The following is a 13,908-nucleotide window of genomic DNA, read 5'->3' as shown; positions in this document are numbered from 1 at the left end:
AGAATGTAAACGTTTTGACACAATGACTATGCAAATTACATGAAATCTATGTGAACCAGCTTGATGAAAGTGTTTCAAAATGTATGTGAAAACACTACACTGTACTCCCTGTTTGCATTAATGTATAGAGCTATCATTTAATAATAAATAAAAAAAAAAAAATAAAGGAGTTATACTAAAAAAGGAAACGAAATCCCGTGGACATTCAAAAGTAGAGATCATTATTCCAAGATCATTATTCCAACACGCCCTAGTCCTTTAATCTTTGCTGAATCACTTAATCTGTGTGAACTAATAATTTCCATCCATAGAAATGTGATCAGATCTTGCAGAAGTTTGAAAAGCATTAAACCAGAACACACAACCCAGTTCATGGCATACAAGGTCAGACAATAAGTTCATGAACTCATCCTAGGAAAAGTGCTTTGAAGGGTGGACTAGGTGCTAGCTGCCCAAAAGGAGTCCTTTGAAGATGACCTTAGTGATACTTAGCAATGAGATATGCAGACACGTATCTTTTCTAGGATGAGTTCACACACTTAATTGTCTGACCTCATCTATTCTGTGAAAGGTAACTGTTAATTATAAGCATTACTCTTCTTCAGTAAAGATTCATAAAAAACTTCTTCACAGAAATAGCACTTGAGCTATTCCCTAAAGTATAGACAGGAACTGGTATATACAGCAGTTGTCCTTTCAAAATCCATTCTCTGATTCTTCCTGGGAACACAATCACCCAGAACCCAGTGATTAGGTGGAGCTAAGCTAAATCAAACTAAAATTGATCAAGCTAAATAAATAGGGTATGATGACTAATGGGATTTGGAAAAGAAATCGTGATGGTGGACATACAGGTGAGTTCAATGTTTATAGCCTACATGGTTAGAAGTGGGAAGATGATGTCAAGAGAATCAGATGGGAGGAATTTGGGCAGGTGATTGTGCCATTCTAGATATATTCAGTATGATTCACCTGGGAGACAGCCATAATCCAAATGGATTTATTAGACAGGTGTTAGGAAGTGGATAGGATCTGGAAATAAAGACTTCAGATTTACCTACATATCAGTGATAGTTAAAGCCATAAAATTTCAAGAGGAAGAATACAAAGAAAGTGTTAAAGGTACATCTTGTTTAACAGATCCCAGAGTTAGAAGGTGAGAAGGAAAGAGGAAAGAGTTAAGTAAACAGAAGTAGATTCAGAAGTAGATTCAGGAATTCCATCATGATGGAATTCAAATATCTGTATAATTTGAGGTGTAAATTCCTACCCTGAAAATTGTTCATTTTTCAAAGTCCCTGATAAACCACTGGGGCTAAGTTCCATATTAGTACCACCTGACTCCATCCCCCTGGCCATTGTTGATGGGGTCACAGTAGATATCTGACTCCAGTTGGGCCAATTCAGCATTCTCTCCAAGGAGTTTACGTAAGGTGCTATTGTAAATTAGTGACTGTTGTAGTTGAAAGGTTATGTAAGGCCAAGGGCCAGCTTTTGCTGAGAGCCATTTAAGACAACAAAACGTCCAAGTCTCAAGAAAATGCTCATTTACCACTGTAGCTCCCAATCAGTGTCACTGAATGATTTGCTAGAGTTCCTGCTCTTTTAGAAAGTATGGTTAGTAGTGTACATGCAGACTGCACCTGCCAAATTGATCATTTTATCTCCAGCATGTGTTAGAGAGCTGCATGAATGAGCAAGACTTGGCTATACAATTTGCTCTCAAGTTCCACAAGACAACCCTATATCCTTACAAGAATTGAGGGGGATTTTGCTTAAATTAGTTTGAATGTGTACCTATGTCATGTGAACAAACAATGTGAGACTGAGATATCAAAGAAAAGATTAAAGATTACTACAAAGACAAAAAAATGTACATCTGAAGAAATATCAAGACCAAGGACAAGAAGATTAGAGTTAATTTTTAGAAAGCCAGTTGATTTGTTTTTAATTCAATTTTTGTTTATAACTGACACTTAATAGATGTATATATTTATGGGATATGTTTTTGCATGTGTACATAGTATATTGATCAATCTGGGTAACCACATCCATCACTGTCAACATTTACCATTTTTGTAGTGAGAACATTCAAAATTGCCTCACCCCAGTTAGAATGGCTATTATCTAAAAGACAAAAAGTAAGAAATGCTGGCAAAGACGACGAGAAAAGGGAACACTATTGGTGGGAATATAAATTAGGACAACTTATAAACACTGTGGAAAACAGTATGGAAATTTCTTTAAAAACTAAAAATAGAACTACCATATATTTTGCAATTTGAACTCTGGCTTGAATTTGTCCAAAGGAAAAGAAATCAGTATACGAAGGGACACCTGCCCTCCCACATTGACTGAAGCACTATTCACAATAGCAAAGACGTGGAATCAATATAGATGCACAATGGGATACTACTTAGACACAAAACGGAATAAAATCCTATCATTTGTGGCAACATGAATGGACCTAGAGGACATTATGTTAAGTGAAACAAGCCAGGCACAGAAAGATAAATGCTCCACGATGTCATTTTATGTAGAGTCTAAAAGCACTGATTTCATACAAGGAGAGACTGGAGTAGTGGTTACCAGAAGCTCGGGAGGGCAAGCTCAGGAGGGCTCTGGGCAGGGCGACCCAGAGAGGCTGGCCAGTGGGTACAGCGTTGCAGCGAGACAGGAATAATAAATTTTGGTGTTCTGTTACACAGTACGGTGACTATAGCAAATAACAAGGTACTGTATATTTCAAGAAGAATAGTTAGAAGAGAAGATCTTGATGTTACCACAAAGAAGTGATAAATGCTTTAATGTACTGGAGATCTTTAGAGAGTAGTTTCTCTAGAGAAATAAAACACAATCCAAATTTTAGGATGTTAATAAGTACAAGGATAATCAAGAAGCAAAATCATTAAATATTGATTACTCCTTTGATAAGTGTGGTACTCTTAGGAGGTAAAAAAATCAAATGGAAACAGAAGTTTCAAATAACAATTAATTAATATGGCTTCTCCTAAAACCCAGGAATACCAAGAGAATGAAAGACAAGTTTATCTGCTCGGGTGTGTACGACACATTTGAATGTTTGAGGAATTCAGGGACAGATGTATTAATCTGAAGGGCATAAAAAGACCTGACGATATGAACATGTACAAACATTTGTTCTGTGAATACCTCCCCTGAATTTATCATTTCTGACTCACTGATTTGGGGCCTGAGTGTTTTAAGTCAGACACTGAAATATTCTCTGCCATCCTAACACCTGCTGTGTGATTGATTTCAGCATCTTCACATTGTGGATATCCAGCAGGCTTTACAGTATGAAACCAGAGATATAGGCCTCATGTTCATTTCTAAAAATACCTATAGTTTGATACATTCTTATTGTCTTTAGACTTTAGATTTTAAATTTCTTATTCAGTTTAGCAAACGGAATACTGCCTTAAGCCTTGAAAATGCAAACCCTCCTACTGAGGGGTTACTAAGAAAGGGAAAGGGGATTACTGACACACACTGAATTCTGAGCACAAAGCTCCAGAAAATTAAAGACTGGAAATATTTGCAAGAACAAAAATCTACTTTTCCTTCTAAGTATTTGCTCTTATGCTTGTAAACATTCTATTCTGCCTCTGGTAACAGTCAATGGTGCTTTCACGGCTATCTGGGATAAGTCCAATAAGAAACAATTGAAATTCCAAAGTGTAACATCATCTCTTATGAACTGTAATTATTAATCCCAAAGAGAGTTCATTGTTTGGCATAAATAACAATATTTGACTTGATGTATTTAATTACTAAGGATGAACAAACTGCCTGGTTTGAAAAAAAGACCTTCAAACTTTATCTGTCTTTTCTTTCACTATCCAATGAAAGTAAAAAATCAATGAGTCTGATAGATTCATCCTTAATCCATACATATGAATTCTCATTCAAAAAGGGATTAATCCTCTCCTGATGCCAGAAAGAAATACTTGATGAAATCAAATAATCCCTTCTTGAACCCTGAAAACACATATTTTCTTTCCATAATACAGGTTTCTGTAAGAGAATCCTAAACATCAGCTACTTTGAGTAGAGATACAGGTGTTAGAGGGAGGGATCTGTAAATATGAGTGACCAAAGTGGGTGTCAGTGGAGAAGTAATAATAATAGCAAGTTATAATGTCAGTCGAGAACATCACTCCTGCTAACATCTAACTGACCAGGATTATACATAACCACATCTTTCAACAAGGGAAGCTGAGAAATGTATTATTTAATGGTTTTCCAGATATGTAACTAAAAGTTGTATTAATATGGCAGAAGATAACGGATATGAGGGAGGAACTCAGAAGTCTTTCCATGATGACCATAGTTTACAATAAAGCAGAGTGGCATACTAGAACAAGTTCCTATTAATACTGATAATTCCTTAGATTATCGTTGGTGCTATATGGGACTAATCTTTAATGATTTCCTTTTTAAGGCAAATGTCAGACCAGGGAGGAAAAACTCACTCCATTCGCCAGTCACTATTTTTTGATCTTGACAGTATCAGCTTTACATGAAAGTAAAGGTGGATGGACAGCATTTGGGATATAGTGTACATGTTTATGTTTCCACTGGTAATGAAAATTTGCAGTGTTTTGGTGAATATGTTGGGGGAACAGTGTGGTAAAAAATGCATTTATGCTCAGATGAAACTCTGCATAAAAATATCTTGAATCTAAAATGCTATCAAACTGTAGTCAGAGAACTAACTGTGGAAACACATGCCTCCTGGGGCACTGGAGGACTAAACACCAAACAAGTATTATGGGACGTCTGGGTACTAGCTCTGCTTATTCCCTTAATAAGCTGTGGAATCACTAATTTTGAGTTGAATCTAGGCATAAGAAAATATCCAATATCTAAAAATATTTGCAAAAATGGAAACACTTAAACTTCATAGTCTTCATGATTAATGCCCATACAGGACATAAGTACCATATGAATTCTCAGATCCCCCTAATGCCTCCTTGGCCTTCATTCCCCCAAATACTGAGCCACACTTCCCTTTCCATAGCTGGTATAGCTACAAGCCAGGAGACACAATCTGAAAGTACAGAAGAGTTAGCACCTACAGGGTGAATCTTGACCACAGAATATGCTAGACAGGAAGCAGCAGATTTCCCCATCCTCCTCCTTATTTCTCCACTCTGTGTTCTACAGTGAGATGTGGTTTCTTCTTGCAACCTGTCTGGACAAGTCCTATACGTCAAGCAGATATATCTGTTGCGTCTCTTTGTGGCAAGCTGTGATTTAACGATCAGGGTGGTAATGCATTAAGTTTTCTTGCCTAATTTTAATTTTTTCTTTGCCTTTGCTGCATTGATTTTCTTACAACCCAAATAGAATATTATCACCTTAATCCTTGTCACATAGTCTATCCGCTAGAGATGTGAGCCAAGGCAGTGGCATAAGCCTGTGTATATGGTGACTGTAGTTTTCAAGATCTTGCAAGACCCCACATGCGTTGTACAGATAAATCTCATCCATAGCCTCTGATCTTTTATTTGGGACAATACATTCTAAAAGAAGCTATATTATATTATATTGAATGTGATCATGCTCTTTATGGCCATCTAGGTCCTAAATTACTATATTTATAGCTAAATCATCTGTAACCAATCCCAAATTCTACAGGTATATATGTCTTAGGCTAACTGCAAAGTCTTAACTGTTACAAATTCACTTAAATGCTTCATAATTCAGACAAACAAAAGATAAAGACAATGAGTTTACAAAACCCACAAATGGCCAGAATGTGAGTCTAGAAAAGTTTATTCTTGCTGCTGAAGGCACATATTTAGAACCCACCCTACAGAGCTAGATTATAAATGTGCATACATCAAATCAATTTTATATATTGATATAGATTTATCTATAGATATTATATACATATATATTTTAAACTACTTAGAACATGTATTTGTAGAGAACATTTTACTAAATATAAAAGTTTCAAAAACATTTATATAAACTAAAAATTTCAGGCTTACTAATGTTTCAGGAAGCTTTGAAGACTATAATCCCCCAGATATAAAATATTCTGAAGCTTCTCTGAAAAAGTTATAAAATATTGTAATAGCTTGACTAAATCTTTCTAATGGAGGTGTACATTCCCTTTAATATTTTTTCAGTCAGCTAAAATGTGTGCCCACTTGATATAAATGTGCAAAATCTTTTTTGTTTTTTCATCTCTGAGATGATGTAGCCAAAGGAAAAGAGAATATATGCAATAATTTAATTTTTATTACAAAAGAAAATAATCACAACCAGTAACCCACTGTAAAAATTTATGACTTTCTCTTTAGTCCAAAGATGTACGGACTTGTTACCACATTTAAAGGATTTACATGGAATTCTATGTGTGTCTCTAATGGAACCCTCACTGAGGCTGCAAAGACTCATTTTTCCCTGAAGGAATAATAAGGACATAGAATACGAGGTGTATGAAAATATTTATGGAAAAGATAAGAAGAGAAACAAAGCTGACATTCCTTGCTACAAGTCAAACCTCTGGTTTCCCTTAATGTAGGGGCCACAAAGACAAGATCAAGTATGTTTTTTAAATGACTAAACAGTAGAAAAAAGCCAGGATTTTCAAAGTACAGGAAACTTACAAGAGAATGTACACACATTGAGTAAATATCCAAGTTAAGGACGATCAGAACTAAAGCACTCCCCTTTTCTCAACCCCAGGAAGCTACATGGACGGCAGTCTTGGCAATTCAACAGAGAAAGAAAGAAAACAAAAGAATAAAGAAAACTGTTAGTGAGAAGGTTAGTCCTAACACAGATTTATACCCTAGAGAAACATAGATTGTTGGACAAGAAAACTCAGGCAATGAGTTTAGTTTAGTCCCAGACTCGTAGCGTTTGCAGGTGTCTGGCAGAGAAGCAAATGTGAAGACTCTCCAGAGGATGACATATTCCTCCTAGTGCTCAAAAAACAGCATGCAGAAACATTTCCCCACAAGGGGAAGTGAGGAATGACAAGGTACCGTGAACAAGATGACGTAAATGAGAACAAGCAGAAGCAACAAACTCAGAGACTCCAGTCACCAAAATAATCAGACACAAGTTATAAAGCAATCACGGCACCACAAGCTTAAAAATATCTGCAGAGAATCAGGCGTCTCAAGTCTACATTAAAAAAAAAACTTAAAGAAAACCAAATTAATTACTAGAATGTAAGATATAATTTTTTAATTCAGTAAAATTAATGAGAATTAGCCACATAGAGAGACAGACCATAGTTAAGGATAAATTGTGTAAAATACACTAGAAAAAGACAAAAGTTTTGATTCTGGAGAGGAAAGAGTAAAGTTTATAGAAGATTTAATAAAGTGAACTCATATACAATTAATCAAGAGTCCCATGAAAAGAGAAAATGGAATTGTCAAGGCAATACTGAAGAAATAATACCAGGTAATATTTTAAGAATAACGAAAGAAAGACGTTATCTTCAGATTCGAACAGCTCTGACAAATCCAAGCAAGAATTTAAATTCTGACACATAGTAAAACTGACTGATTTTAAAGACTGACGTTACAGTTTCATCGACCTTCTCAACAGTAATGCTGGAGATGATGAGACAGTGGAATGATATCAATAATAATAAAGAGAATACAAGCGGTAATGGTCCAAAGAGATTCCATGTTCAGTTTTAAGCATTCTTCAAGAGTAAGAATAAAATAAAGATATATTCAGACAATCAAACTCAGGGAAATTCAAAGTCTTCTATCAGGTAAATGAAAAACTAGTCCAGATACAGTATTTAAGAAGAAAGATGAAAAAGTGAAGAAAAAAAGTGATGAAATAGAAATAAGATAAGGAACATTGACTGCTTAAATTACTAATAAAATCTAGTGAGGGTTAAAAATATACAAGATGAAATTAGAATATCAGATAAAGTTTAAAGAAAAAAAATCATACTTTTTTTAAAGAAAAATGTTTAGATTTGCCTTTCTAAATTTTAATTTTTATGGATACATATATAGTTGTACAAATGAATCAAAAATTACACTCAGAACTAACACTTGCACAGGTATACAAGGAGAAATATATATTGATTTCCCTTATGGCATTGATTTCATTTTCAAAAATTTGAAACCATTTCTTAAAATTTAAAAATCACACATAAATTTAAAATTATCAGCAAACTTTGATGTGGTAATTTTAGAAATTTAGATTTAAAAAATTACATGTACATGTGGTTTTAACTTAATATTAGCTATGATAATTTAACACATGCAAAATACAGCAACACTGAGTATTCCAAGTATTTATACTAAGTGATTAAAAAGTTCCTATCAATTTAGATATTCATACATGTTAAGGATATTTAAGAGGTATTCCCAACTTATATTTTTAAAGATCAAAATCATTTTTAATACATATTTTTATCTTTAACAATATAAAGGTTTTTTTCTAATAAAAAGAATATTCAATGTAAATTAATATTCCTTACTATGTGGTCCTTGGGTGAGTTTTGTGGAAGGGTCCATCTATACAAGTAGTGGTAGCACAGCCAGCTCTGCTCCCGATAGAGATTTACACTACACATTAGCATATTTAAAAACTGAGAACTCCTGGAGAAAAGTAAACTATTTCACTCTATTGAGCCCAGGTCTGTTCATGTTTGTTTAAAGAAAAGACCTACCCTCCTCCTTTCAGCACGCACCTATTACCAATAGTATCAAGTTTGTGATTAACGCCATAGAGGTTGGCCATCCACCAAACCTTTTGATACTAGTGAATGCCGCATCCATAATATTCATCTGACAGACGTTTATCACCATATAACTTATCTTTCAATGTTTCCATTTTCTTTTTCTAAACATTTCTATAGTATTCTGCTGTTTTGATATACTTAATTCACTTGGCCATTTTAGTATGAAGCATTGAGGCAATTTCAATGTTTTTCTTTTCTTTTTTTGGCCGGGGCTGGGTTTGAACCCACCACCTGCAGCATATGGGGCCAGAGCCCTACTCCTTTGAGCCACAGGCACCGCCTCTCAATTTGAAATTTTTAAATGCAATTAATACAGCTCTGGACATTTTTATACAAATTATTTCCCTCTTTTGACCTACATCCTATTAGTAAAAGAATTACGCAGTTAGGTTACATTTAAGTCCTATTGCTTGGTTATCTCTACCGCCCCAAGTGATTTATATCTACCGCCCATTTTTGCTTGTTTCTTTAGTATAACATGTCTATGTGAATTTACATTTAAACTGTTCACTTTTGGGGTGATTTATTCTCAGTTTCATTTTCCTTTCTGTGGGGTTCTGAATGGATAACAACTTTTCCACCTTTTTTCTTATAGAAAATATGGATCATTATGGTGTGAGGACACAGACACAACAGAAAACCACCAGAGACAGCACTCTCTGACTATAAAGTCATGGCAAAAATTTAAGTTGCTATTACACTTGTTTTATAACTTTATCTCAAAGAAATAATTTGAAATTCTACTGTGACTAAATTTAAAATAATGAAAAAACTTAGCAATAACTAAAATGCTTAGACGTATAGTAGTTATGAAACATTTTCTTTTACATGGTTTATGAGTTATTATGGTAATTTTTTTTAATATGTGACTATAGAAAAATGATTATCTCAAACAAAAAGTATAGAATGCAAAACTTTTGAACGTATATAGTTGTTCCAATAAATAAGACTATGTAATAAAATTAGTAAAGCTTTTAACATTTTCGTACTTGCTGAGAGATATATGGGTTACGTTATTTTTCACAATTTTCTCTACTGTTTAAATTATCTGTACAGTTCATATGGGTTCTCTATGTTAATATGAAATATTTTTCTAACTTACCTTGGCTTTGGAGTCTTTTTTCTATTTAAATTTTGTAATTTTAATTTTAAGGCTCGTTCAAGATAAGATGGAGATGTTATTTGTAATGTGTTGCTCACGGGTGCTTTGTTAACAGGCATATTCACAGATCATGAACCTAAAGAGAAATATTAAGTGTGTGTTAGCATACGAATGCACTCACGGCACAAAATACTGTATGTCATCAGATTCATGAGTTGTCGAAAAGGGTAGCAAGAAGGAAAATTAGGGTTAAGAATAATAGCATACTGAAAAATAATTTAAACTCTCAGACATTGGATTCCAAACTAATTTTGCCTCTAGACTTTGCCCCACCTTTCCATTTTGTTACTATTACAAACTAGTCGATTCACATAACATCTAGACTTGAATATGCTTTAGCATTTCTATTAGCAAAACCAGTGAAAGAACAGTGTGACGTGGCAGCTATGAGGACCGGCTGTCCAAGCAGACCGACTTCACTGCTCCGTGGCCCCATTTCCTCACCTGGAGAATGGGAATATTATCTCCCCCAGAGCTCCTGTGAGAAACAAACAGTTCAACATATGTACACTGTTTAGGACAAAGCCTGGCACGTAGGAGCTTCATCTAAGCACTGTGATCAGTACTAAATTGCCATTGTCTGTTCTTCAAAGCCACTTGTATATATTTTTTATATGTCCTATCTTTTGCCATTTTGATTATGCTTTCTCCGCTTGCCCTCACACCCAAATATTATCTTTTTTTCTTTTTGAAGTATATCTGAGCATATTGTATGAGTGTGTAACCAATACTAGGACATACTATTTGTATTTAGTGGAGTATTTCATCAGCAAAATGAAGCAATGAAATGGGTAGTTGCTGGTTTATTTTGCATTTTATTTTTAAGACAGTTAAATTTCAAAACTGATCACTGTACTAGTCAAGGAAGCATAGGGCACACTCTAAGGGACTAACTGCAGGGATTCTTTTGAGAGACAGGCGTAGGGTTGTAAAATGACATGGTGTAGTTCTCAGGGGCTAGCAAGAAGGGGACAAGCTAGTTGCCACTCCTAGGACCGAAGAGGAAGCTAGACCAAGAAGGAATGAGAGCAGGAGAGTGGTGCTTAGTTAAAAGTGTTTGCCTTTAGTTGAGAGATGCACAATCTGAGGCTGCCTCTAAGAAAAGTCCTACCCTAGATCCTAGAGCGTCAGAACACCAGTCCCACTGTCCTCCAGCTCCACTCCAATCACCCATCTGTGCTCCCCATTTGCTAAACCAAACTCGAAGCCAGGAGGACAGGGCAAAGTGGAGAAGGATGCGAAGCAGGTCTGGGGGCAATGGAAATTATCAGCACAAAATGGATCCCAGACACAAAACAGCACTGTCACTACTGATGTATGAATGACAAGATCTGCTTCAAATAACGCACATCCATTAGAGTGGAAAGCAGGCAGGTTTTCCAGGGTGGCAGCTGTGCTGAGCTGTAGACAGCAATGTTATCTAGACGGGCCTAACTAACTTTCATGTAAAACAAAAGTTATTCCAGTGCAGGATTCATATTTTCAGACATTAATTTTCTTTAACTGCTAACAACATCACATTGGGCATTTTCACCAGAAAGGCACTCAGGAAGGTAACTACAAATTCATATATCCATAAATGCATAATAAGGTCCCCATAACACAGGCAGCCTAAAGAACAATAATAGAGAAGTAGGAATGTGCAGAGGTGTTAATCTGATAAATGTGCTAATAAATGTTGACAAGTATTTATTGTGGATGATATAAAATTATTAAAGTTATGTAAACTAGGGTAAAGACAATGTCTTCAAAAGAAAACAAAAAGAAAGCCATGGGGAGGAAAGAATAATTCCACCAATCATAAAACATTGCATTTTTCAAAAATATAGCCCAGAAATACAAACTTGGGTCAGACATGCTCTTAGGTACATTAGTTTAAAACATTTAATTGGAAATGAATGGAAAGGGAAAAGTATAGACATCTACGGAGACAAAAAAAAAAAAAAAACAGTTTAAGAGAAATTGAATTTAAGGCAAACAGGTCTTTGTGTATGTTATGTTGGGTAATTTGACCTGGAGCTTTAACAGGTACTTCACAGGGCTGGCTACGTGTTTCTGAGCTTTCAACAAGTTAGAGATTAATTATTTTAGAAATTATCTCTTGATCACTTAACCTATTGTCCAAAGACTCTTTACACCTGCTGAGGTAGATGTAAGATATATTGTACACCTTCTGCTCATCAGGAGAGTTCCACAATGCCTTGTTGAAGAAAATGACCTAGACCGGCTGGGATGAAAAACATCGTATTGCTGTGGAACTGCTGCTCTCAATTTCTGGCTTATCTTGGTAGTACTGGTAACAGAGTTGAACCACCGCGAGGTTATAAAGCAGTATTTGAGTAGTGTTGGAAGAGAGAGATACAAGAGAGATAATTTGTGCCCTCTAATATATTAATATTTCATTACTTAGTGCTGCTTTTGACTAAGATTAGTAGGAAAAATAACAAAATAATCTCAAATTTCTAAGAAGAAAATATAAGTGCTTTCAGAAATGTTTACAATAGAGATATTGGAATTCAATCCTCAATGGGGTAAGTAAAGAAAATGAGGTTTAAAATCACCACCAACCCCCAAATAATTGAAATGCAAAATCTGAATACATCATTCGCTTTCAGAAAAAATTCCTTTCCTAAAAGTATTCTGAATTGAATTCTCAGTAAAGTCCCAAACTTGAAGCTATCCACAAACAAATGATTATTAGTATTGCACTAATGATTATTAGTATTGCATGTATAATGGGGCCACACTATATTGTGTTTTAAGATTAGTTTTCCAACTCCAACACAAAATATATAAAAATCTCAGAAAACATAAACATTTAATTACTCCAATATCTTATTTTACAATTATTATAATTGACATCAAATCTGGTTTTTAATTTGCTTTCAACAAAATTAGAAAAGTAAAATTTTTATAATTTTTTTACAGATGATTGATAACAAAGCAAGCTGTCCAAAGTTGTTGTCAATGTGGCAGCAGTAATGAACCAAATAGTGACAGCATTATTCTAAAGGAACAGGAAATCTAAGAAATGTCCTCTAGTTTTTTATATGAGTATCATACTGACTTTGACTTTGTGAAGGGCTCATCACTAACAGACATTATTTCTAAATGTGTACTGTCTAGTGAAGCAATAAACATCACCCTTTAAACGCTGTTCGTACAAAACATAAAGAAGTAAGTTCAAAACTAACAAAAACTGAAAAGTATTGAATTAAAAACCAACAGAAGAAATATCAATCCTTTACAGGTTCTTATAACCTAGCACTTTGTTTTTCTAAGGCTAAAGAAAAATTCCATTGTTAAGACAATAGTCGAAGACTGTATAAGATGTTTTCTTGGAAATGTTGGTCGACTCATGCAACAAAGATATTATTAGCTCACACACCCCTTTCCAATGACACCATAGTTCAACGTATTCAGCCCTGGTTAACAACATGGAGACAAACTCAGAACCAATAAATCTAGTAAACTATTTTTCATTGCAACTTGATAAATGCACAGCTGTTGCTAACATAGGTGTTTGCATTACTCTATGTGCAATGTGAACGTAGCAGTGATAGAAATGTACAAGTACCGTTCAGCATCATTACTTACCAGTGTAATTGGCTCTGAATGGTATAAAGCTAGAAAAGGTTGGATAATTTTAAAATGTATAAAAAATAAAGGTTTTTAATTTATTTTTTTATTTTTATTTATTTATTTATTTTTAGACACAGAGTCTCACTTTATCACCCTCAGTAGAGTGTTGTGGCATCACACAGCTCACAGCAACATCCAGCTCCTGGGCTTAGGTGATTTTCTTGCCCCAGCCTCCTGAGTAGCTGGGACTACAGGCACCTGCCACAACACCCGGGGTTTTTTTGTTACAGTTTGGCCAGGGTGGGGTTTGAAACCACCACCCACAGTATATGGGGCTGGCACCCTACTCACTGAGCCACAGGTACCACCCTATTTATTTATTTTTTTAAAAATTTTTATTTTATTTTTA

At 34.9% G+C, this 13,908-nt stretch overlaps 1 protein-coding gene across 1 annotated transcript in view; it reads right to left on the bottom strand.

The window, feature by feature from the left end:
• The window catches only part of TMEM232 (transmembrane protein 232), a 183,969-nt gene extending 173,993 nt beyond the window's left edge, over nt 1–9,976 (bottom strand). The window contains exon 1 of the mRNA XM_023512700.1: nt 9,858–9,976. Coding sequence (XP_023368468.1) covers nt 9,858–9,976 — 119 coding nt within the window. The remainder of the gene's footprint in view (nt 1–9,857) is intronic.
• Nucleotides 9,977–13,908: the final 3,932 nt, after the last annotated feature.

This window comes from Otolemur garnettii, unplaced genomic scaffold (genome assembly GCF_000181295.1).
Source record: "Otolemur garnettii isolate 467f Iridium unplaced genomic scaffold, OtoGar3 scaffold00030, whole genome shotgun sequence".
Taxonomy (NCBI): domain Eukaryota; kingdom Metazoa; phylum Chordata; class Mammalia; order Primates; family Galagidae; genus Otolemur; species Otolemur garnettii.
Note: the sequence above shows the minus strand (reverse complement) of the source record. Positions and strands in the feature narration are given on the sequence as shown.